This window comes from Daphnia magna, linkage group LG2 (genome assembly GCF_020631705.1).
Source record: "Daphnia magna isolate NIES linkage group LG2, ASM2063170v1.1, whole genome shotgun sequence".
Classification (NCBI taxonomy): Eukaryota; Metazoa; Arthropoda; class Branchiopoda; order Diplostraca; family Daphniidae; genus Daphnia; species Daphnia magna.
This window is the reverse complement of record NC_059183.1, coordinates 9,167,904-9,191,366: the sequence shown is the minus strand read 5'-3', so window position 1 is coordinate 9,191,366 and position 23,463 is coordinate 9,167,904. Positions and strand designations below refer to the sequence as shown.

Here is a 23,463-nt window from a genome sequence, read left to right as displayed (position 1 = left end):
GCGGACTTGCAAGTTGCTTCATAGTAAAATTATAATTTTTTTTGTTAAATTGCATATCATGAGTATTTACTCATAGCTTAAGCCGTTGTATTTATCTATGATTAACCTTGCATGCGCGTCACAGTTGCAGGAGCAAATAAAGATCGACGCTAATATACATGACAGGATACGCCACGTTTTCGGTGTTTATCAGAACGAGTAATAAACTTGCATCATGTTATAAGCTACATAAGAAACGCCCCGTATTTTCTTTGTTTTCTTCACAAAAATTTTCCTTATCGAATTTTGCTCCGTTGATTTGATGTTGAGTGTTGACAGAAAACAATTGTGTCGCTCTTAACGTCTGTCCACTGGTGAGCAGCTGACCAGTTTAATTTGAAAAAGTTGGCAACAATATGAGTAGGGATTTGTATTTTAAACTATGTGAACAAAGAATCATCGGCATTTTTTTATTTACGGGGAAAGTTCAAAGAATATCACAAGCACCGCTACTTGCCAAGACTTGTTAGCCAACTACGGCATCGGCAACGGCAACTATCAAGTTAGCAAATAGCAACAAACTTGTCTCAGGATGCTGTTTATCCTATTTTTATTGATTGTAGCCTGACTTCTTAAATCTAGCTTAATGGCTGCCGTATAGTTTTGGCGTCTCAACTTTGTTCGTCTTTTATTCATTAATGACCAAACATATTGAGACAAAAACTTGACAAGACAGTTAGCTCGTTTATTGTCGAGTAAGTTGTGTAAAAAATTCATCCATCTTCGTTTTAAACAACAAAAGTCGAGACTGAATGCACTCCTCGCAACGAATTCATTGCTTTTGCTTCTGACAGAACTGTCATTTCCTTGAAGTTTTTTCATTTGATAATTTAAATATTTTGTTGTTGTGGTAGGCTGTTGCTGCTAGATTTTATAAAAGCAGAATTTAACTGCTAAGGAATCTCAGGAATGTCAAAACGTCCAGCAGAAGACTCTCAGACTGGAGGCAGCTCTGGCCCTCAGTACAAAAAGGTTCAGTTTGAACCCATCAGGCTAGGTGCAATTTCTTCTTTGGAAGAAATGGACATGAAGGTTCTTCAGTTTCAAAATAAAAAACTATCTCAGGTAAAAAATCAGATATAATTGCTTTAGTTCACAGTGTAACCTTTACATGTCACAGCGTTTGGAACTGAGGCAAAGAACAGAAGCAGAGTTGCGACAAAGGATTGAGCAGCTGGAGAAGCGTCAAATGCAAGATGATGCTGTACTAAATGTCATTAACCGTTATTGGAATCAACTGAATGAAGATGTCAGAATTCTTTTACAAAGATTTGATGCTGAAACTGCTGATGAAAATGAAAGCAAAAGTACAAAACATGACAGTTTTATAGTTCTCAGAATACTCAGGATTCTTATTGCTATACTTATTAGATGAAAGTGAAGCTACAACATCATTTCTTGCATTGCTTTCTACCTGGGACAAGGATGAACTTGATGAAAAACTTGCCAACCGAGTTTTAGTATCACAACGGGCTGTTGCAAAGCTAATTAGGGCTTTTGACAGACTTCTGCAAAGAAATGAAAAAGTTACACAAGCCCTAAAAGGAGAATCTGATAATAGTTAGTCATACATTAGCTGATTATTTTTCAAGTGGTTGACCTTTTTTTTTTTTTCCAGGTGAAGTTGCCAATCTAGAAGAAGCTATCAAGCAGGTTAATACTGAAATTCAAGCAGAAAACAGCAATCTCCATGTACTGAATACTTCCCTTCATGAAAAAAACCATGCCATTTCTTTGAAGGTAAATTTTGCTTCATTTCTAACTCTTTGCAGTTACCACAACATCCTTTTTTGCTTTAGTTGAAAGAGATGCAGGAGCAACTAACGGCAAAAGAAACTGAAGCCGCGGAATTGCAAAACCGAGTCGATGATTTAGAATACGAATTGCAAAAACGCAGACATCGAGCCGATTCGTTGGAAAATCACCTGGGAGAGGCACTTGAAAAAATTAAAGTTCTTCAGCAACAAGCTGGTGTTCAAGTGGAAGCCGAGAAATCTTCTGGTAGCAAAGTGGTCTCAGTTTCCCAGAAAAAGGTGCTGAAATGTTTTGTTTGAAAAGTGAGTTGGCAAGCATTACTGAAGTTATATTAAAACAGATGGAAGATCAACATAAAGAATTGGAAGAACAGAGAGAGATGGCCACAAATCGTTTAGCTGAACTTGATCGTCTTCATCAGAATCACAGAGATGTATTGCAGCAACTAGAACACCTTAAGATGGATGTAATACCGCTTAACTTTCCATATGATTTGTTAAAATTTACGAAACAATTTTCGTTTATGTTTTAGATTCGCCAGTTGCCTGAGTCCGTAGTTGTAGAGACTACCGAATACAAGTGCCTGCAGTCGCAGTTTTCAGTGCTTTATAATGATTCCATGGGCCTCAAAACACAGTTGGACGAGGCTCGTCAACAGTGGCACACGGCGAAAAATGCTCATCTTCGCCAAATCGAGTTGATGGAGGTAATTTTAAACCATATTGTGTTTACCCTCCTATTTGCCTTTACCAAATATGCTCTTTTATTCCTCGCAGAGTGACGAATTATTAAGACAGAAACAATTGCGAACCGAGGTCATTCAATTAGAAGATATGCTGGCACAGGTGCGCAAGGAGTACGAAATGTTACGCATTGAATTCGAACAACAGCTGGCAGCTAATGAGCAAACGGGACCCATCAATCGCGAAATGCGCCATCTCATAACCTCACTGCAGAACCATAACCAACAGCTTAAGGGAGAGGTTCATCGCTATAGGAGGTCAGTATACGGGATGTATAGACACGTAAAATCCACCAAGGTCTTGCCGTCTAACCTTGAATTCTCCACCAATCACGGTGTCATTTGAGAAGGAAATATAGAGAAACGAGTGGGGAATTAGCCAAAACTAAAAGAGAATTAGAAGAAACTCATGCCAAGGTACAAGCGTTGCAAGAAATACGAGATGCCCGTGACGCAGACGCTGCCGCGCAACGTGAAGCAGCCGAAAACGCTGATGCTTCAGATTCTATGGGTCTCCCTGGCGATGTGATTGACCCAAGCCTCGTCAAAGATGATCCGGAAATCAAAAGAGAACCAGATGATGACTCTGCCGCAGATGATTCAAAAGATGATGGTGACATTAAAAAGGAAAAATGTGACATTAAAAAAGATTTGTCCGATACCAAACCAGATCCTGCTGTTTTGGCTGCAGCTGCGGCCAAGATAAAAGAACAGAAAAATGCCGAAGCTGAAGTTGTTCGTGATCTAAAAGCCCAGCTTAAGTATGTTGATTACGATTAATGAAGTTAAAAGTTTAAAATTACGTTTGGTTTTATTATTTTCTTGTTGTATACTTTGCAGAAAAGCGCACATTGATCAAAGGGAAATGAAGCTTCTACTAGATATGTACAAAGGTGTTGGCAAAGAGACTCGAGACAAGACCCAGCTGATGGCCGCTGAGCGGAAAGCACGTCTCGAGATAGATGATCTCAAACAACAGTTGAAAAAGATGCAGGCTAGTTCCGAGAGCAAACGTGAGGAACGCAAACGTTTAGCCGATGACGAGGCTGTACGCAAGATTCGTTCTCTTGAAGAGGGCGTTCACCAGTTACAAAAGCAAGTGGCAGCGCAGAAACAAGAAGAAGAAGCGTTGCTGAACGAAATGGAGGTAACTGGTCAGGCTTTTGAGGACATGCAAGAACAAAACTCTCGCCTCATACAACAGCTGCGTGAAAAAGATGACGCCAATTTTAAACTCATGTCGGAGAGAATCAAAGCCCAACAAGTGCACAAACTCCAAAGAGAGGAGAAGGACATGCTCGTCGAACAGGTTGATTTCGTTAAAAGTCAATTTTAAAAAACATTTACTCTTAATTGGTATCATATTTTGTTCTAAAGGTTTCGACGTTGAATATGCAAGTGGAGGCTCAGAACCAAGTCGTTCGCCGACTGGAAGAAAAAGAACGTTTACTCCAGAGTAGCATTTCCTGTGCTGAAAAAGAGCTGATGCTTAGACAACAGGCCATGGAGATGCACAAACGCAAAGCTATCGAGAGCGCCCAATCAGCCGCTGATCTTAAACTTCATTTAGGTACTGCTTTCATATTCTGTTTAAATTCAAGGCCGTCCCGTAATTCGTATAATGTGTATGGGTGTCTTCTGTCTATAGAGAAATACCATTCTCAGATGAAAGAAGCCCAACAAGTAGTGGCTGAAAAGACGGGCACGCTTGAAGCGGAAGCGTACAAGACACGTCGGTTGTACGAAGAACTTGCCCAGTTGAAACGTCGTGTTGAGCGTCTTAAAAAGATAGAAGCAGCTGGCACGGCCGACGAAGTTCTTCGGGAAGAGCTACGTGAATACAAGGATACACTAACGTGTCCTTCGTGTAAAGTGACGCGTAAAGACGCTGTCCTCACCAAATGTTTCCACGTTTTCTGTTTTGATTGCCTCCGGACACGCTACGAGACTAGACAAAGAAAGTGTCCTAAATGCAATGCTGCTTTTGGAGCAAATGACTATCATAGACTCTATTTGTCGTGATAAAACCAGAGGATTCAAAATGCACCGTTCCACTTTTGTATGTCCAATTTTGTTTCATTGCTAGAAAATAAAAATACATTGACGTTTCATTCTAGAATATCGTTCCAGAGTTAAGATAGTTTGCCAAAAAGAAAAAGGGATTAAGGGAACTGGGTTAGAAATCTTAACCATTTTTCGAATATTCACAGAAAGCTGTGCGTCGAAACGATTAATGTTCGACTGTAGCAATTGTTTAAATCACCAATGAAAAGGGCAATGGTACTCAAATGAAATTTTTCATTGTGTCAATGCTTTCCTCACAAGTTGGACATGTGCCACACGTTAACGTTGTTTTTTGTTCGTTTTTGTTTTTTGGTTCGTCTTAACCTTTTTCTACTCTAATTCCGTTGAGAAACCGATCAGACAGGTTCTACTACACCGGCTCGTATTGCCATAGGGGAAACATCTAGAAGACAAGAGGCAAAGTTTTAATTGAATTGTCTATTGTGAATAGAAATTCAAATTGTAATTAACTAAAATATGTTTTCTATTAGTGAAGACAAGGAGCTTTACCACTGAACAGCTTGAGAGATGAATATGATCCATCGAAAGTCTTCCGTTTAAGAACAATCAGTTCCATAGCTAAAGTAGGGTGGGAAACCTCATAATTGTCGTCTGCATACGACGTGGAGGTGGAAAAATTATTTTGGTTAATCGTACGAGTTGAAAGGCAGCCTGTAGTATCGACTGCGACAGTGTAAACTGATTCATTGTTAATTCTAATTGAAGTGATATGTAAACTACTGTCGTGCTGAACGGACAAAGGTACAACGTGAGTCACCAAAATGTGAGTTACCATTACCGTTACTGCCAAGACAAACAATGTTCCCCTTCGGCAAAGTTTCGTGAAGTCCACAGGATTCAAAGAAAAGGGACATTGCATAAATGTGTTCGACAGGCACCCGTCGTCTAGAGTGAGCGTCACGATTTTCACTTAACCTCCTTCTATTTATATTTAAGGGACAGCAATGTGACCTCCTTTTAGTTTTTCCTGTTTTTTCCATTGTTATTAGCTTTGAGGCGAGCTAGATATTGCTAAAAGACGAGTGTCATCGTGCTGAACAAGCTAATGCTGTGGTCACGTTAGTCACTTGTCTTCCTCAAACACATCCAAAAGGAGAATATCTCGAGCTCCGACATCCGTAAAGAAAGAAAGTCTGTTGTCATAAAATTGTATTTTAGCCTTCTGTCGACCGAGATAATTTATCGATAATGTTAGGGAAAATTGCTCTCCTGCTCTGCCTCGTGCTCACCGCCCTAGCCATTCCTCGTAAGTAATGTATTTCCTGTTTTCCAATGTACACCCATGTGCATAGCCAATGTCTATTTTGGCTATGCTACTTTGTTTTAATAACAAGTGTTTGGCAATGCGGATGCAGTTGATCTAACTTATCGCAAATGTCCTATCACTGTCAGGTCCAAACGTTCCAGAAGGATCAGAGAACGACGTCTCCATTTGTTCGCTACCCCCAGTCAGCCAGGGCACGAAGAAATGCCGAGGTTTCTTCCCACGCTGGACTTACGACGCCAAAACAAAATCATGCACAGGGTTTTTGTATGGCGGTTGCGGAGGCACTGAAAATCTGTTCCAAACTGAATTCGCCTGTCTGGCAAGATGCAATAAACAGGGTAAGCAGTAACATCAACGCTCCATTTCCTACTTTGAAACTATTAATCGTGAACTTCCCGTTTCAATTCAAAACCTTTTCTAAAGGACTAGAGAAACTTATCAAACGAAGTAATCCCAAATCACGATGCATGCAACCAAAAGCCGAAGGTCTTTGTCGGGCAGTCATTCCGAGTTTCTTTTTTGACGTGCAAACTGGCAAGTGCACGCTTTTCGATTTTAGCGGTTGTCATGGTAACGACAACAGATTCGCCACGGAAGAGGAATGTGAGCAGGCATGTTACCACTACCCAACGTATTGGCAAGATACTCGCAATCCGCCTTCAACGTTTAATCCCACCGGAGTAACTACCTTAGGTACATAAAGCGTACTAATCTTCCTCTATGTCACTGATCTGAATGACTTACGCTGTCCCAACTTACTCTGATGTTTGCGTCTTGTTTTCGGTTTGATTTTAGGTAGCGACCATGGAGATGTCCATCAAGAAACCCTGGATGTTTGTTCGCTACGTACTGTAAATCCAGGACCAAAGAGGTGCAAAATCAATACTCAAGGGCGCTGGACGTACAACAGCAAGACAGGAAGATGCGATCACTTCGATTACATACCTTGTTCCAGCGTTGATCCACCCAATTTATTCTTAAACGAATTCGCTTGTCTGGCCAGATGCAATGAACAAGGTAGACCTCTAAAATTATTTTCTGGGGAGAAATATTTTTTGAATTTTGGTAAACCATTTAGGACTGAAGAAGCTGATTGATTCAAGTGATCCTTCGTCGCCCTGTATGCAGACAAAAGCTGCTGGCAATTGCCGACTTTTCATTCCTAGATTCTTCTTTGATAAGCAAACTGGAACGTGCGCGTCGTTCATATACACTGGTTGTGGTGGTAACGACAACAACTTCAAGTCGCAGGAGGAATGCTACCTCAAGTGTAACAATAATGGCTCACTAGAAGAATCCGACTCAGTTACGGTCAATTATGCTGCAGGTAACATTTCGTAACTTAAAAATGTTTTGTCCTATTCGTTCAACGTAGCAGATCCTTTAACATAATGACGTTGCAATGCGTTAGATTTTGATCCACCTCCGGATTTTGCTCTTTCTAGGTACAGCTAATGTTGAAGTCGTTGAAGCTTGATCATGCCAGGCTTTCCTTGATCGCATCTTCTTTAAGTCTCCGGATACAGTTATTTTTCCAGGAATTGAACTGATTGACAGAACCGACGATACTATAGAAATGAAAGTCGAACAACCGTGAGCTTGCTGGTCGTTAGACTATTTTTCACTATGTATAATAACTTGTTATAATTCATTTTTATTTTGGTAAAATTGTAATGGTTGGAAACCATAGTTTCTTAGATAAATGTATTCTGGCTGCCTTTACCAAGCGATTGCATGAAACTTGTATTGCTGTCTGATTATTAATGAATTTACAGGCTGAACTCACTCACCATCCCAAGCTGAAGTAGATAACGGTTTGATTAAAATGTAAATATCAATATTCAAAAACGAAAAAAGGTCTCATGAGATCATACTGTCTGATGAACACGTGACAGCTACAACTCATTCAACGGTGTTCCTCATTTTGAGCATTTTTGGTACTTAAAGAATGGCACTTTTATTCCCAGTTTAATGAGGCTGTCTTCGCAGAGTTTCGACAAACCAACAAACAAAGCATCTTGCAGTGATGGCATACAATCCTACGCGTGCGCTGAAGACAGTTTTTTTTCTTTTCACAACCTTAGGTGAAATAATAACATAAATTTGAAAAAAAAAACAGACATTTGTTTACTAAACTATCCCTACGAAGTGTTGGACTGTCTAGTTATCATTTTTTAGTATTATCAGTTTGGAATCGTTTTTACGTTGCCAGTTGACGATTTCACTCGAAAGGTAACAGCTGGCGTAGCTGAACGTTTTGTCCCCAACACACACGTCAATGCAACGCACGCAACTACCGAAGCGCCAGAACATAACGTTTTTTGGTTCACGTGTCCAAATGTCCTTGAAAAGGTGAACAATTGAACCCAAAGGTCTGCCACACAGTCACTCAAATCATTCTCTTGTGGTGATCGGTTGAAGTTCCTTGGAATAAAGTAAAGCTTTCACGTTCACGACCTGATCTGACAAAATATTAGATATGATTTTTCCCTATGCCGATCAATACTGTGATCTCTGTTTCCATATTTGATATTTACAAAGAGTATTATCCCGACGATTCACGGCATGACGTATAAACAGATGGCGACGATCGTGAACAAAATCAAAACAAATGTCAGAATTTATTTGGAGACTTGCGACACAAGCACACAAGGTCATTTCCTATTTCTCTTTGCAAATTTTACCCGTGATGGTGGATATACTTACATCTACAGGAATTGTTTTAAATTTGAAAAATACTACGCACACCTCCTCTAGTGAAAATTATAGGATTTACGCCAAATATAGGAGATTAATTCAATCAAACTCAGCCTTTGCCTCAGCCATTTTTACCGCAGGTGATCTCCTATCCTTTACTCTCATTTTCTTTCCATGTCACGACAGTGCGTTGTTGCATGCGTAAAAACTTGGGGGTTATGGAACGGAAAAAATCCTTGATGTGAAAAGGTTGTTTGGGGCGTTTTCTCTCCCAACCTATCACATTTTCTTATTTTCCAGATATCACAGAACGTGTGCATTTGCAGTTCTGGCGTTGTTCCGTGCAGTTACCACTGCTATTACAACAGGAAATTATTTTGGCCTATTTCTCTTAACGTTTAAAGATATTTTTGAAACCGGGTACGACGTCAGCAAATAGGTAAGACAGTAAACCGTTCCTTAACCACCACGCTAACCCGTGTTTATGCGTATCGTATTTACACAACGATTTAATAAAGCGTAGCATACACACCTGAACCAGATTTCATTCCCAAACTGCATCGGTCACTGCACTTCAACAGACGTTAGATCCTACGCCTACACCTCCCGCGATGGCGTTTTTTTTAACAATTGGAACCTGCGAAATGGATATCGATACCGTTTCCAGCCTACTCTTTCCTCTCCTGCGATGGTGTTCTGACTTTTAACGTGCCGCTGATGAGAAGGGGTTGTAAGCCACTGGTACCCATCTGTCCAATCTTCTCCCCATGCCGGAGAGATAGATCTAAGTATTACACTAATTCTAGTTCGAACTGTTTAATGCTTGAACAATCCACCTCGCTATTAATTGAATAGTCTTTCACACAATCCTATTTCTCGTGGCTGCGATGTCAGGCAACGGTTTATAGCATAGAATATTTGTTCTACAATGGAACACATCATTTAAATTAAGTTTTAAGGATTCATTAAGCCCTGCATTTGTGATACGATCAGCGGACATACGCACGTTAGACCTAAAGCTATCAGTAACCAGCGTGAAGCATTTCATCTCTTTGAAAATGAGGACGATGCCATAACCGGTGAATTCGATAAAGTAAATGGTCTCTAACCAAAACCACGTTCCAGTTCCAAGTTTTTCCTGGAAAATGTGGAGTCGTTTCATCTTTTTTTTCTTTCTGTACTCCGACGTTGCGTTATCACAGTGAAAATTTTGGGGTATTGAACGAAAAAAATCCATAGTGAGAAAGGCATTTGTCGTTTTAGTATGTTTCGATCATCGAAATTCTTTTTGTTGAGTAAGGTCATGCTCTAGTCGTTGAATTTCGTGGAAACAGCCGTTAAAAGATTTGTTTCTGTTTATATACTTTTTTGTTGTCACATTATGCATACGATATAGTCCTGAACCGGATTTCATTCCGGAACTGTCATAAACTTGAGCAGATGTAGCCTACATTTCTGTCGCATGTTTTTGAGTCGTCGTCATTGGCTGTTTGTCACCGCTTGTTTTTAAACGCCACACGTCTAAAACAGATGTTTACATCGTTTTTTTCCACATTCATCCATGTCATTGGGTATAGTTTAGACGTCAATCCTTCTATGTGAAATTAGTATATAAAACAATGGAGACTCTATAGCTAAACCAGAACATCACTCGACATCATCACTCACGTAAAGTAGAATTCTGAAAAATGCTGCGTCAAGTAGCAATCCTCTTCTTCATGGTATCCGGTAAGTTATATTCGATCGATCAATAGTGCTGTGCGTCTAAATTAATAACTGTCTCATTTTCTTTTCGTTTATTCACGTCCTCGTTCATTTGCCTAACTGTAAATCGACTGATGTTAACCCCCAGCTATGACTTTGGTTTACTCGCTGCCGGCCTTGCACCACGTATGTGTTTCTTTATTATTTCCACTCATATTTTTATATATTTTAAAAATTTTCTTGAGCCTTTCACGTCGCTTTATTTACCTGTAAACGGACTCAAATAAATAAAACTGTGAAATGAGACCAGTAATGTTCATCATGTTTTACAGGCTGAGACTCTAGACCCACTGGGACGAGTTCCCTAACGTGACTCTTACCTTTAACTGCACTAATCATCCATATGGATTTTACGCCGATCAAGATTTTGCGTGCAGGCTCTACCATTTTTGCGGCGCGTACGGTCGCCGTATCAATTACATGTGCGTGTCCGGAACTGCTTTCAACCAGCGATACGGCTTCTGCGATAAGATCCACAACTTTGACTGCAAAGAAGCTATCAAGTGGTATTTTTGTCAGCCTTATGTCAATGCTCCAGCTCCCTCAGGGCCTTTTGTCCTTCCCGGACCCGTATCCATCAAACTGCCTTGACCTATCCTTTACACCTTACACTCTCGCCAGTTTTGGGAATTTAGTGTGGTCTATGCATTCGAATAACGAGCATGCGGAATCTTGGCGATTAGCCAAATACAAAAGTTAAATTGCCTTTTTAGCCTTTTTATTGAGTTGTCGCGCAACAGTACGTGTTACAGCCACAAACTATTCGTTACGGATACTCTCCCTATTCCAGAGTTTTCGCAATAAATAAGTGATCCACTGTTCTTTTATTTCTGCGTAAAGTCCTTTTCATTTTCAGTAAATTCAATATTAGTTACGTGGGTTTGGTTGAAAATGTCATACAGTCTATTAAAAACAAAGGATTAAATACAATTCATTTATAGCACTCGTTTTTTAAATGGTGGGTGTTAATAAAAAATATTTGATTGGATGAAATTAACGTTGGGATCGAATTTTGTGGAAACGGAACGGTTTTTTTTTTCGACCAAAGAACTGAAAAATTAGAAGGTATTGCCTTCATATTCCCGACCGAATCCAAACAGATGATGACGAACAAGACTGAAGTCAATCCCAGGATAAAATTTCGGAAAAAAAAAAAGTAACGAACGGAAATTATTTCTTACTCCTCTTTTTAATTGGTACCCGTCATGGCGGACATATTAACAGACTTCAGTCATTGAATAGTAGAGTATGTATGCCATTTAGAAGAGCTTACATTTTATTTAATTGAACTCAGACTTTGCCTCACTGCACTGCGATTCTTACCGCAGGTGATCTCCTATCCTCCATTCTCAGTTTCTTTCCATGTCGTAAAATTGCGTTGTTGCCGGCCTAAAAGTTTGGGGTTATGGAACGAAAAATTCGATGGAGTAAACAGGTCATTTTCTTTGAATTAGCTGAAGTGGGCCGTTTTCTCTCTCTTCTCAGTCTGTTTTCATCTTTAACACCGAACGTTTGCATTTCCAGTTTTTGGCATTGCTTCGGGGAAGTTACCAGTGCTATTGCGATAGGATATTTATTGTTTCTGCCCTACTATTAAACATCTTTAAATTCAATTTTAAAAAGGAAACTACGTCATTTCACGCAGTTGACTCGTGCACGCAATGGCCAATGACCTCGCCAACGCACGTAAATATGGCAGTGAGCACACACATTCAACCAGTCTCGGTCGTGATAAATAGTTTTAGAAACTGTGAACGTTGAGCCCGACAGTGTGTAGCACAGTCACATACTAAATGTGTTCGTGGATGTCCTATGTATCGCAACGATTTCATTATACACAGGGTGCGTTCCTGAACTGGATTTCATTCCGGAAATGCGTCGTTCACCTCACTTCAACAGATGTCATTCCTAGTGCAATGTTTTGATTCGTCACCGTCAGCTATCGCTCGTTGGTAACGCCACCCGTTTCAGAAAGGTGACTGTACACACTTGCATCGTTTGCACGCACTCCGTTCTGTCATGTGCTACAGTCTTTGCGTCAATTCATTTGAACAGAATCTGTATATAAAACAACGAAGAATCGACAGCAAAAACCGAAGTTCCTAACGACACAATTTGACATCATCGCTCACATAAAATAGCATTTTCAATTAAACATTAAAATGGTAAGTCTGGCATCCGTCACATACTCCATACTTATAACTCAATACTTGCACCAAAGGTTAATTTGAATGTACGCCATTTTTAGTAAAAATTCTTTTGCTCGATTCAGTACGGTAGGCTGAGTGTATTCCTGAGTCTTTTAGTCTTCGCATGTGCTATTCCAATGCACCTGCGCGAACTTGAGAATGTTCCCGTTTTCGTTGTCGACAAAATCGCTGTTGAAGAAGGAGTTCTCTCCAACCGTGTCTATTTACCTACACCTCCTCCAATTCCTGAACATAGATCTAAGTATGAAAACAATTCTATTTGAATTTTTTTTTAAATGCTTCGACGTTCCAACTTGTTATTGACATAATATAAGCGTAGCATATCACGTAACGATTTACCTATTATCCAGCATTAAATTTTAATTGTTTTCGTCGCTTGATAAGCTACGAAAGGTCAAAAGAAGCAAGCAGAGGGTCGTACTCCCGCCTATCTCAGAATAAACCTGGTATATACCTGACAATTTTGTTTTCCTCAGGAACAGCGGCAGCCAGAACCAAGCTATTGCCCTACTCCGAAACGGTGCGAATAGGACCCTGCCCCAATTAGATCGGGAAGCTTTTTCATTGATTCGATGCGGGGATTTTATTTTTGGTGCAGTGATTTCGGTGATCGGTGCGGTGATTTCGATGCTCGTTTCCATCCCCGATTTCAATGCAAGGCCACCCCAGTTAACATTCCCCGATTAGACCCTTATACCTACGCTTTCTCCTCTCAATCTTTCCTATATCTACCGCGAAATTTACCTTTTTCTTCTCTTTTTCCGTATGAAAGATTATTTATTTTACCAATCTGAGACTATTTACAAACTACACACATCCTCAGCACTTTAAAAAATATGTATTATACACACATATCTATTTCTAATGTATTACATTATTAATATTACATTATTGTTTATATCATTTTAAGGTATTTTATTTATGTATGCGTTTAGATCATAAATTGAAGCTGATACGAACATTTCCATAATAAATAATGGAGGCAAAGTCACTGACAAGACGACCCCCATTGGCTGGAGCGGTGCTTTCGGTGTAGCACCGGTACTAGCACTGAACCACACCCGAAAAAAAAATTCCTTGCACCGAACTTCCCCGATTCTCTTTTTTTCGGGGAGGGAATGCGGTGTTCCCGATTTGAGACGGGGCCGAGCCCTAGGTACGAGGTCCATTAAAATTGTGCCATCTAGCAGACAAAATAAGCGGCGTTGGCAGTTACGATTACATGTAAGTAGACTTTAAATGCCAATTTTGACAAACCATACTGAATGCCCAAATTTTATCTTCCGACCTTTGAGAGCACTACGACCCGGATTCAAGTTTGCCCCAGAAAATGTAGGGTCATTCCAGCCCTGAAAAACATGGATTGCATAAGCGACGCAGTTTCTGTTTTCATTTCTACGCGTACAACTGTTCTTTTCCTATTTAAAAATTAAATATTAATTCGTTAAACTTGTAAGAAAATGGCACACATATTTTAAACAGGGAGCAAATACAATGTATTCCAACCTCTCATTTTTTCTTAATGGCCTATATGAGAACAATAATGTTCGATTCAATGGATAGGACCTTGCCACTGAATTTTGTGGAGACGGACATTTAAGGGTTTGTAATTCAGCCTTAAGAAACATACCTTCTTCTTAATCACTGTCATTGCAATATCATTCTCATGAAGTGATCACTTCCAGTTTGCAGACTGAATCAGTGAACAATCTGAAAACCACAAGATCTTTAACTAATTAAAGTCACTGTTTAATTTTTTTTCTTTGTATAAATGAGAATAGGACAAGCCTAAGGATTTACATCGTGACGTGCAAACAGAAGGCTGAGAAATCGGTGAGCCGGACGAGGACAAATATCCTTCAAATATTCCTTTTTGCAAGTAGTACGCTTAATGGCGACGTCCTTGGACATAGGCTACTGATATTGTCCTATAACGACAGAAAACGCTTCCGGCAGTGAATGATTATCCATTAATATGATCTTAAATTCCGTTTTTTTTCTCCAAACCTATCCTTTGCTTCTCTACGCCCCCATACAGCAAATGATCTCCTCTCCTCCACTCATTTTCTTTCTGATTTCGACGTTACGTTTTACAGAAGTAGAAATAGGAGTGCTGTAGTAGCCTATCAGTAATGGGTTCCCAGCACATCGTCTCAGGATATCAAACGATGCATGTTCTCTGTCTAGTATTGGTCTTTTTAAGTTGTTCCATTTGTGAGAAGATATTGATGGTTACTTCAACCGCAGTTCAATGTCTCCTTAATGGAATTGTTTAGTTGAAAAAAGGTGATGTCGGAAGTGGATGTTACTAAATGTTTTCAAAGAACGGTTAGTGTGACGTCTTGTGTGGTAGCCAGGTTGATTACAGTGCTTCAAGGAGAAATGCCTTCAGCAAGCGAATGTCAAGGTAATTTCTTTTCGTTGTTCACCTAATAGTGTTTACGCAAATCGTTGAGACAAATCATTTCTTACTTGACCACAGCTATCGAGCAACACCCTTCGTCTTGAAGCGAAGGTTGTTTCCCCAGTTATTGCATTAAATTAAAGGGTAGCTTTTTACTATAAGATTTTTGCTTTACAGATCTTTAACATAATTTGGTAGCAGATTTAAGAATGCTCTTATGTCATGAGTGTTAAAGATCGATGTAATAAGTTTTGTATTGATTAGAGTTTTGCTCTTAAAATTTGATTTCAAAAATCCTGTCTTTACTGCGAATCAAAAGATACACAAGTTTATTGGAATAGATTTCACAGAAACGATTTCTCTTTTCTGGAAAAATGGTTGAAAGTGCATGCATGAATGAATGAATTATTGTCAAACGAGAAGCCTCGTGAAAGAAATGTATAACATTGAAGGTTGTTTACATATTGTTTAAACAATTTTTGAAGCACGAAAAAGAAAAGTATTTCAACCTCTCCAAGCCGAACAAGAATGAGTTTTACAGTCGCTAGTGAAAAGAAATCAATAGAAAGCTGGGATATGACGGTCAGGGGCATAATGTTACGATCGCGTCTGAAAGTAATGGTAGAATAAGGTTATGGTCAGTAGGAAAGATTCCAAGTGGTTTTTCCGTGAAACTCATTAGCATATAAAATCACGGAGAATGTGCCTATTCGAAAGGGCATCAAGTGGGGTGTGTGTTAGCTAAAACTAGAGCGTGTCTTACAGCTTTCATCGTAGGTATAAAAACATAGGTGTCCGAGGCAAAAGACATCAGTTACTTGCAGCTAACCAAAGTATCCAACCATGAAATTCGTAAGTCACTCATGTCCATTACTAAACCAGGTTCTGAAATCACAGCTGTGACATCTGACTTTTCACATTTTTACAACAAAAAAAATAACCTACCAAATTTGACCTCTAAAGTTAATCGTCGCCGTCCTCATCGCCACTGCTGCCGCAGTTCCATCCAGCTACAAATCGTATGAAAAGACGTACGAGAAAGACTACAAATACCCCGAAATCACAGTTACCGGCCAATCCGACGAGCGTAACGTTGATGGCAGCGGAAAGTGGAAGTATGTTCTTACATTTTTCACTCACAAATCTTTCTGTTAGAATTCATACCTCCGCTAAGTGCTAAAAGAAACCTCGTAATTTATATGATATCATAGCTACGCCCAGTCTGACTACACCACCCGTGAGGAAGCCCAGGAGCAAAAGAAATTCACCGTCACTACCGTCGATGACTACGGCAAGGAATACACCGCGGAAGTCTTTGGCAACACCAACAAGGGATCTTCTTACTGGGTTTCCCCTGAAGGCGAGAAATTCACTTTGACCTGGGCCGCTGATAACGCTGGATTCCAACCCAAAGGTGACCACTTGCCCGTTGCCCCCGTCCATGTTTACGAACTCCCAGTTGCCCCTGTCCACGAATACGTTCTCCCCGTCGCTCCCGTCCACGAATACGAACTCCCCGTTGCCCCAGTTCACATTCCCTTCAACGGAAAGGGCTTCAAGATCTATTAAACCAAAATTTTTTTATTGAAAACAATAAATTATTTCAACAAACTCTATGCGCACTTCTATGCTACGTATTTATATGGAATGCGTTGTTGTACAGTATATAAGCACCAAGTATGGATTTTTGTTCTACTTTAAAAGAGGCAATCAGAGATAAGGTAATTAATTCTCAATACACCAACTGACAGATGATGAAATATGTGAGAAATTCGAAATATTTGAAACTCCATTCTACAGTATTCTATGCGATAAGCTGACACAAAGCGTCTTTGAGACACGTTCAATTATCGCTAAACATTGAAAATTCAATACTATTTAATAGTGATGTCAGCTGGAACACAGTTTACTAAAATAATTGATAACAAGTAAACAGAGATGAAGTATAAAAATTGCACACATTTAAAGTAATTTCGCAAACCCCAATAACAATTGGGTACTTATGGTACTATCGCCCAGTTATGAATTAAGTAAAAGTTTTTGTTGCAGACTAACATTGCGGCATTGAAAGGGCATTTTTAAGCCATTGCGCAGGGTCACTGTTAGTATTACTTCTCCGGTAAGAATCAAGTCATAAGGGGATAGGTAGCAGGCGGTTCCTCCTGAAGTCAAATCGTACTTAAAAACTTGACGGGTCCATCTGTAAATGTTAGATTTAATGAATTTAACACCAGGTTTTGCGTGAATGATTAAGGTAGGCCATTATACCATACTATATACAGAAAAAAAAAATCGAACATCGAATCAAAACTGGGCTATTACCTAATTTGAAAATCAAGATTTATGTTTTACCTAATGATATGCATGACGCTTAGCGAGACGGGACTGACAAAGAGAAGGGTTTTCTCGGACCTCACCGAACGAAACTTTATCTTGCTGAGATTCGTCTAGTACAAATAGGTCAGTCGATCGTATAGATTGTTCCCTTCACCGGACTATATAAGCACACACTTGCCACACCAGAAGCATCAGTTATCCTGCAAACTAACCGAATTCAACATGAAACTGGTAAAGAGTAACATTGTTAGCTCCTGTTTAACTTGCACTTCAAACTGATCTACTATGTTTAAACTTAATAATTTTCCCATAGTTTGTTATCGCTGCTGTCTTGGCAATTGCTGCCGCCGCTCCGTCCAGCTACAAACCGTACGAAAAGACGTACGAGAAGGACTCCAAATACCCCGAAATCACCGTCACCGGCCAATCTGACGAGCGTAACGTTGATGGCAGTGGAAAGTGGAAGTATGTTTTTACGTTTTCACTTACAGCTCTCTCTGTTGCCATTCATACCTCCGCAAAGTGCTAAAAGAAATCGCGTAATTTGTATATCATAGCTACGCCCAGTCTGACTACACCACCCGTGAGGAAGCCCAGGAGCTAAAGAAATTCACCGTCACTACCGTCGATGACTACGGCAAGGAATACACCGCGGAAGTCTTTGGCAACACCAACAAGGGATCTTCTTACTGGGTTTCCCCTGAAGGCGAGAAATTCACTTTGACCTGGGCTGCTGATAACGCTGGATTCCAACCCAAAGGTGACCACTTGCCCGTTGCTCCCGTCCATGTTTACGAACTCCCAGTTGCTCCCGTCCACGAATACGTTCTCCCCGTCGCCCCCGTCCACGAATACGAACTCCCCGTTGCCCCAGTTCACATTCCCTTCAACGGAAAGGGCTTCAAAATTTATTAAAGAATAATTCTTTGACTGAAGCACATAAATTATTTCAATGTATTCTGTGCACTTTTTATGGAATGCATCGTTGTAAATAAACTCATAGAATATCTTACACACTATGGATTGTATTCTACAATCCGGCAACACAAGGATTTAAGGACATAACACCGATGTCAACATTCGTAGAGAATAGCTTCAGTTTGTGACTCGGTACAACTATTTTCTTCAACGAAAGCTCCAGATGTGTGGTTGTGGTGGAATTTGAATGTACCTGCCAGTATCAGTGCGTATGGTCGTCAATTTCTTACCTGGCAACATCCTCTTATGCCATTTCGTTACTACTACGTGTATTCAGTTCATCAGAGCCACAGGATCCCATCAAATGTGCGGCAATGAGTTATCGACATCCGGAGGTCAATCGAACCTAAAAATCTGAGTGTCACCGATTTCCGAGTTGCCAGTTTCATGAAAGACAACGTTCGGTGAGGTATTGACGGCGGTTTAAGGGTTAACTAAGTTTAACCTTAACTTAGTTGTAATTATAGTGTTCAGATTGGTAGATAATATGGCTTTTTTTAAAACTCTAATTCGAGAGTAGCTCAGCTTTGCATTGCCGAGTAGTGAAACCAAATGAATAAAACAAAACAAACTATATTATTTGAAACTCATCAAATGTTTATTATCAGAATGCATCAGCATGCAATTACGAACAATCAAAACAGACATCTGGTTTGTTCTGGGTTTGCAGTTCACTTATGCAGTAAACCATTGATCTTCGTGTTTCAGAGACAGTGTTCCAGGTCGTTCGTTGATGCGGAATTGTTGACCGCGACGAATCCAGCGGACTTTCAGGTTTTCGTAAAAGACACTCCATTCGTCGTGATCGTAGTCAATGTCTACATAAGCATCCACCATCAAATCAGGATAGACACGCTCGCAGTAGTGACGAATTCTGTGAACGTTACGGTCGAAAAGGATCAGTCCAACCAACTGCGGATCAAGGAGAAGTTGTTGCCTTTGATACGAATGTGTCCATGGCCACGGACGGACAGGGCAATAGATAACAGCGATCCGATTACCTCGAACCATCTTCGACAGTCCGGATTCATCCGTTTCAACACCTAGTTCAAAACAATGGATTGACAAGTTTTCCACCAGCTCAACCAGTTCTTGACGGAAATCGCTCATGTCCGGTACGTTAATGTTATCAGGTGGCCCGCGCGTCAATCTCTTTTTGCTCTGCGTAATCTGCAAATTTTGTCGATGTCTACGGACGCTTAATTCCAATTGGTATGTCGATTCCGGTTCCACAATCTCCTGGTAGCCGAGCTGCCCATTCTCCGGTAGGGGTCTGAACTCTTGATAAAGTTGTTCCAGTAATTCCAGTCGTTCGCAAAGTTCTATGGCGACATCAAGAGTGACATAGATCCTGTTAGCAGCTATCGCCTTTTCGGCAATCTTCAGAATGGCCCCATGGCTCGCGTCCTGTTTGTAGTAAAATTCAAATTCTTTCGAACGAATCATTGCTTTCTTGCAAAGCGAGAAGTAAGGAGACATTTTATTGCTGTCTATTCAATGGGTTCGGCCAACGTTAAATAGGAGGATGGGGAATCGATGACATTTATGTACACAGTGCATCAATGGTTTGCTTCCGCAAGTCAGTTTTCTCCAGGTAATGTATTTGTATCTTCGAAGGAGAAGATATGGAAAATTTCTTTTTTCTGCTTTAAGTGCGTATGATTTTACCGTCATTGTTCGTTTATCGGTATCCCAATTACGTTACGTGTCACGTTTATTTAAATTGTCAAGGCGACCGTTGCTAGGAAGGAGGGTTGCGGTGCTTGCATGTTGTTTCTATTTACAGGCACGAATGCGCCTTTGCTAAAAATAAATGTCAGCTATCTTTTTTAACTAAACAGCAATCAAGAATTTGTTAACAATTAATCAACATGTCTCAAACTGAGTAAACTGTACAAGTTGAGATTTTCTGCTTCTTTCTTCATTCACAAAAGATTGGACTAAAAGGACTAATCAACCATATGACACTTAGGGCAAAGTCTATTGGGGTGAGCAGCTTAACGTGGTGGCGTGGAAAAGGATTAAAATCTTAAAATCGTAAAATAAAAATTTTAATAATTATATCGCTTTTTTTGTTTGTTACGAAATGGGTTATGGGTTATTCCGAATTCCAAATTCCACTACGCCATCTACGAACAAACTTATGAACCAAAGTCATGACGAAATCGTATCAGTTCCAATCTGGTATTTTGTCTCGAGTGCGAGTCCGTCTGTTAGGTGTTCGTTTGTCGTTCCCTACGATAGGACTATTTGTTTCAATTTTCTGCAAGAATGGCGGCTGTTTCAGAGCCAAACTCATCCAACCGGTTCTTTTGCCATCGATGTAACGTGGAAATTCCGCATGTCCTTCCGGTAAGAATACATAGACGATTGCCGAAATGTGTTTTATTGTGTTTCCAGCTGCTCTCTTGTTCCCTTAGTCGTAAAAAAAAGGGAAGGGAGACTAATTTGGGACGTGTCAAGAAATTGAAGCATTACATAGTACTGAAGAGGAATACAAAGACTATATTTTAATCTAATCTTAACTATAGGGTTTCAAATGTCCAAGATGTAACAGTGGCTTCATTGAGGAAATGGAGCTCCCACCACAACAGTCCTTCAGCGATGAATCTAGCGATGATGGAGATGCTGAAATGGTTACATCTATAGGAGAAGTAAGTTTTTGTTTATCAACTACAGATTTTTGTGTCCTGTTTTATGATTCAAAGAGTATTCTTCATACTTATTGTTTCTTCTTTTATTCAGCTCTTCACTCATAACTTTCTTGGTAGTTTACGTGATGCCCACCATACTACACCACAAGCTGCCAGTAATGGTGAAAGGGAAGACGAAGAGCCTTCATCCACATCTTCTGGAGGTATACTAGTGTCTCTAAGTTAGAACATGTGTAGTAGCTGCATCTTATGTTTTTATTATTTTGTTTGTATCATTGCCAACAGTCCCAATTGTTATTATTAATGTTACGAACTTATTTTGTTTAGCTAGCAGCGGTACAGCAACACGACGAAGAAGACAACATGTCGCTTTTAATCTGCCTGTGCGGTCGACTCGACGAAGAACCAACAGCGATCGTCAAATGGCTCCCTTGGAAAATATTATTCAGGAATTCATTATAAACCTATCGGGATTTGATTTTGATCCAGCAGCGTTACAAGCTCAAGGCTCACCTATGTAAGTAGTTTCAATGAACAGTATGATTAAAATCCAACATTGCTAACCCTGAACGTTGTCGTAGGTTCATGTATGGCAATCCTGGTGATTACGCCTTCGGCCGCGCAGGCTTGGATGCTATTATCACGCAGTTATTGAATCAAATGGATGGCACTGGTCCACCACCTATGGCCAAAGATAAAATCTCTCAGATCCCTACTGTTGAGATCGACCAGCAACAAATCGGTTAGTTCTAAATCATTTCCAAATATGCTGTGTACATATTTCTTAGCCAGACGAAGACTTACGTTTTATTCAACGATCACAGAACAAAGTTTGCAGTGCTCAGTTTGTTGGGAAGATTTTAAACTTGCTGAACCAGTCAGAAAACTAGTGTGTGAGCATTATTATCACACACAATGCATTGTGCCATGGCTGCAATTACACGGAACCTGCCCAATATGTAGGAAGGCTCTCAACGATGACTCAGGGGTAGGTTCAGCATACAAAAAAACCCTAATTAATTCTTTGTCTGAATTCTTTATTTTTCCATTTTAAAGTCAGCGGAAAGCGAAAGTGCATCTGCCCCAGAACCAAGTACGTCATCTAACAGCAGCAATAACACCAACAGTTCCAGCGGAATTTCGTGGTTGAACAGTGCTAGACATGCCCAAACAGGAGCCGGATCTGTCATTTCTTCCTTGATTGGGTACGAAAACTATTATATCAATGTTTCAGCTTTTCTTGGAGTTTACTACTTAAAAACATTGTTCCACAAATTTATTCGTTGTGTCTCTGTTGTCTCCTAATAGAACAAGTTAACGAAGCTATGGCTTAACGTTTTAGATCAATCACCAACGCGCTTAGCGGAGGACAGTCATCGTCCAATTCCCCGTATCATTCATCCTCTTCAGCGGCTTCGTCGTCCCAACAGCCGCAGGGGCGTGAGATTTCAATTAGTCCTCTCTCTCCTTTTGCCCGGCAACATTCTTACAACTTACGCAGCAGCAGAGATCGGCCGGGAGGTCAGGAAAGCAATGACGAAGACGAAGACTCCAGCAACGGTGCAAGTGCTCATCAGCGGACTCACCATCGTCCAACGGGAAGAGGCCGTGGCCAACCGAATCCCTTTGAAGACGATTATGATTAAACCGATGATTGGAATAAGCTACTTCTGCAAGAAAATAACAAGACCATAGCTCTTCTCTACCCAAATTCCCTTTACTTTTCTATCCCTTGGAGAAACTCGCACGCTGTACGGATAAATCTTGCATTTGTCAAGGCAGTGACTCCGGCGCCCAACATATTGTAAAATGAGACTACAGACTGAATGTGTTTTACATGTAGAAACACTCCGTATACAACACGAAGTTCCAGTTTACTGAAAACGGAAGGAGAGAAAACTGTCGTCTCCAGTTTAGAGTTGTGCCCCAATTACGTGGCACTTCCGGATTGTTTATTCTTCAGTTTTCGTAATTAGTGGATTGTGCGTATTTTCACCCTGTTAAAATTCGTCAAATTTGCGAGTGAAAGAACCTAGTTTTTTCTTTGAATTAACTCAGTCACGATTTATTTGACTTGGCCCATGTAAAATGTGTATCTTTTTGATTAGTGGTGAAGTTAACTATCGTTTTCCCTTTACCTATTACGATTTTTTTTTTCTATTATTATTATTATTTATTTTTATTATTATTTTTGAGAAGAAATCGCTTCACTGGGTAAATTTTGATGCAGCCGAGTCTAAATCTCCCATTTTTATTAGAAATCAAGCTAACTATGAATATAAAAAGTAGTGGCGATTGGAATGAGGGAAAAATGAATAAGGAAAATGAATAACGCGCAGAGCCTCACGATATCCTTTGAACTTTCTTTTTATCTAACCCCTTCCGTTGTTGAAATTGGTAAGAGAAAACAAATTATCGAGTCGTGTCAGTCTCAAACCAGATTAGTTTATATGAGTGTGTTCCATTGAAGCAAGGAGCGGGAAAACAAATACAACTGTGAGTTTGTCAGTTCTTTATAGGCTTCGCATTTT

General features: G+C 40.1%; 7 protein-coding genes and 2 long non-coding RNA genes across 10 annotated transcripts; 7 read left to right on the top strand and 2 right to left on the bottom strand.

Annotated features, from left to right (window-relative positions):
* The first annotated feature begins 584 nt into the window (after window positions 1-584).
* On the top strand, window positions 585-4,655 carry LOC116915822 (E3 ubiquitin-protein ligase Bre1). Of its 2 annotated transcripts, none has more exons than XM_032920954.2 (13): window positions 585-734; window positions 894-1,104; window positions 1,160-1,346; window positions 1,411-1,599; window positions 1,658-1,779; window positions 1,839-2,072; window positions 2,135-2,260; window positions 2,327-2,500; window positions 2,571-2,794; window positions 2,887-3,297; window positions 3,377-3,845; window positions 3,914-4,106; window positions 4,185-4,655. In XM_032920954.2, exons 2-13 carry the CDS (start codon window positions 949-951, stop codon window positions 4,556-4,558), a joined length of 2,859 nt encoding a protein of 952 aa, XP_032776845.1. In that variant the 5' UTR covers window positions 585-734; window positions 894-948; the 3' UTR covers window positions 4,559-4,655. The 2 variants fall into 2 exon arrangements, with proteins under 2 accessions (XP_032776845.1, XP_032776844.1); XM_032920953.2 differs by having other exon boundaries at window positions 2,884-3,297.
* On the bottom strand, window positions 4,581-5,535 carry LOC116915829. The gene is made up of 2 exons (XR_006643848.1): window positions 5,111-5,535; window positions 4,581-5,003 (listed from the first exon to the last, which is right to left on the bottom strand). It is a non-coding gene; the product is annotated as an uncharacterized LOC116915829 (long non-coding RNA).
* Window positions 5,536-5,667: 132 nt separating this feature from the next.
* Window positions 5,668-7,628, top strand: LOC116915825 (papilin). The gene is made up of 6 exons (XM_032920959.2): window positions 5,668-5,867; window positions 6,014-6,226; window positions 6,312-6,581; window positions 6,684-6,905; window positions 6,967-7,215; window positions 7,334-7,628. The coding sequence occupies exons 1-6, from the start codon at window positions 5,810-5,812 to the stop codon at window positions 7,363-7,365; spliced, it is 1,044 nt and encodes a 347-aa protein (XP_032776850.2). The 5' UTR covers window positions 5,668-5,809; the 3' UTR covers window positions 7,366-7,628.
* Window positions 7,629-8,739: 1,111 nt separating this feature from the next.
* LOC123470208 lies at window positions 8,740-11,055 on the top strand. The gene is made up of 4 exons (XR_006643847.1): window positions 8,740-9,024; window positions 9,109-10,313; window positions 10,438-10,475; window positions 10,622-11,055. It is a non-coding gene; the product is annotated as an uncharacterized LOC123470208 (long non-coding RNA).
* A 747-nt stretch (window positions 11,056-11,802) lies between these two features.
* LOC116915833 lies at window positions 11,803-14,069 on the top strand. The gene is made up of 4 exons (XM_032920966.2): window positions 11,803-12,514; window positions 12,622-12,800; window positions 13,036-13,172; window positions 13,495-14,069. The coding sequence occupies exons 1-4, from the start codon at window positions 12,512-12,514 to the stop codon at window positions 13,527-13,529; spliced, it is 354 nt and encodes a 117-aa protein (XP_032776857.2). The 5' UTR covers window positions 11,803-12,511; the 3' UTR covers window positions 13,530-14,069.
* Window positions 14,070-15,674: 1,605 nt separating this feature from the next.
* LOC123470207 (larval cuticle protein 65Ag1-like) lies at window positions 15,675-16,574 on the top strand. The gene is made up of 3 exons (XM_045170201.1): window positions 15,675-15,815; window positions 15,927-16,078; window positions 16,175-16,574. Exons 1-3 carry the CDS (start codon window positions 15,807-15,809, stop codon window positions 16,530-16,532), a joined length of 519 nt encoding a protein of 172 aa, XP_045026136.1. The 5' UTR covers window positions 15,675-15,806; the 3' UTR covers window positions 16,533-16,574.
* An 837-nt stretch (window positions 16,575-17,411) lies between these two features.
* Window positions 17,412-18,312, top strand: LOC123470206 (larval cuticle protein 65Ag1-like). Its single transcript, XM_045170200.1, has 3 exons — window positions 17,412-17,531; window positions 17,614-17,765; window positions 17,858-18,312. The coding sequence occupies exons 1-3, from the start codon at window positions 17,523-17,525 to the stop codon at window positions 18,213-18,215; spliced, it is 519 nt and encodes a 172-aa protein (XP_045026135.1). The 5' UTR covers window positions 17,412-17,522; the 3' UTR covers window positions 18,216-18,312.
* A 630-nt stretch (window positions 18,313-18,942) lies between these two features.
* LOC123469964 lies at window positions 18,943-20,334 on the bottom strand. Its single transcript, XM_045169347.1, has one exon. It carries the CDS (start codon window positions 19,755-19,757, stop codon window positions 18,954-18,956), a length of 804 nt encoding a protein of 267 aa, XP_045025282.1. The 5' UTR covers window positions 19,758-20,334; the 3' UTR covers window positions 18,943-18,953.
* A 126-nt stretch (window positions 20,335-20,460) lies between these two features.
* Window positions 20,461-23,443, top strand: LOC116915813 (E3 ubiquitin-protein ligase RNF115). The gene is made up of 8 exons (XM_032920943.2): window positions 20,461-20,630; window positions 20,810-20,932; window positions 21,024-21,135; window positions 21,260-21,449; window positions 21,514-21,674; window positions 21,757-21,920; window positions 21,989-22,137; window positions 22,275-23,443. The coding sequence occupies exons 1-8, from the start codon at window positions 20,550-20,552 to the stop codon at window positions 22,576-22,578; spliced, it is 1,284 nt and encodes a 427-aa protein (XP_032776834.1). The 5' UTR covers window positions 20,461-20,549; the 3' UTR covers window positions 22,579-23,443.
* The last annotated feature ends 20 nt before the right edge of the window (window positions 23,444-23,463 follow it).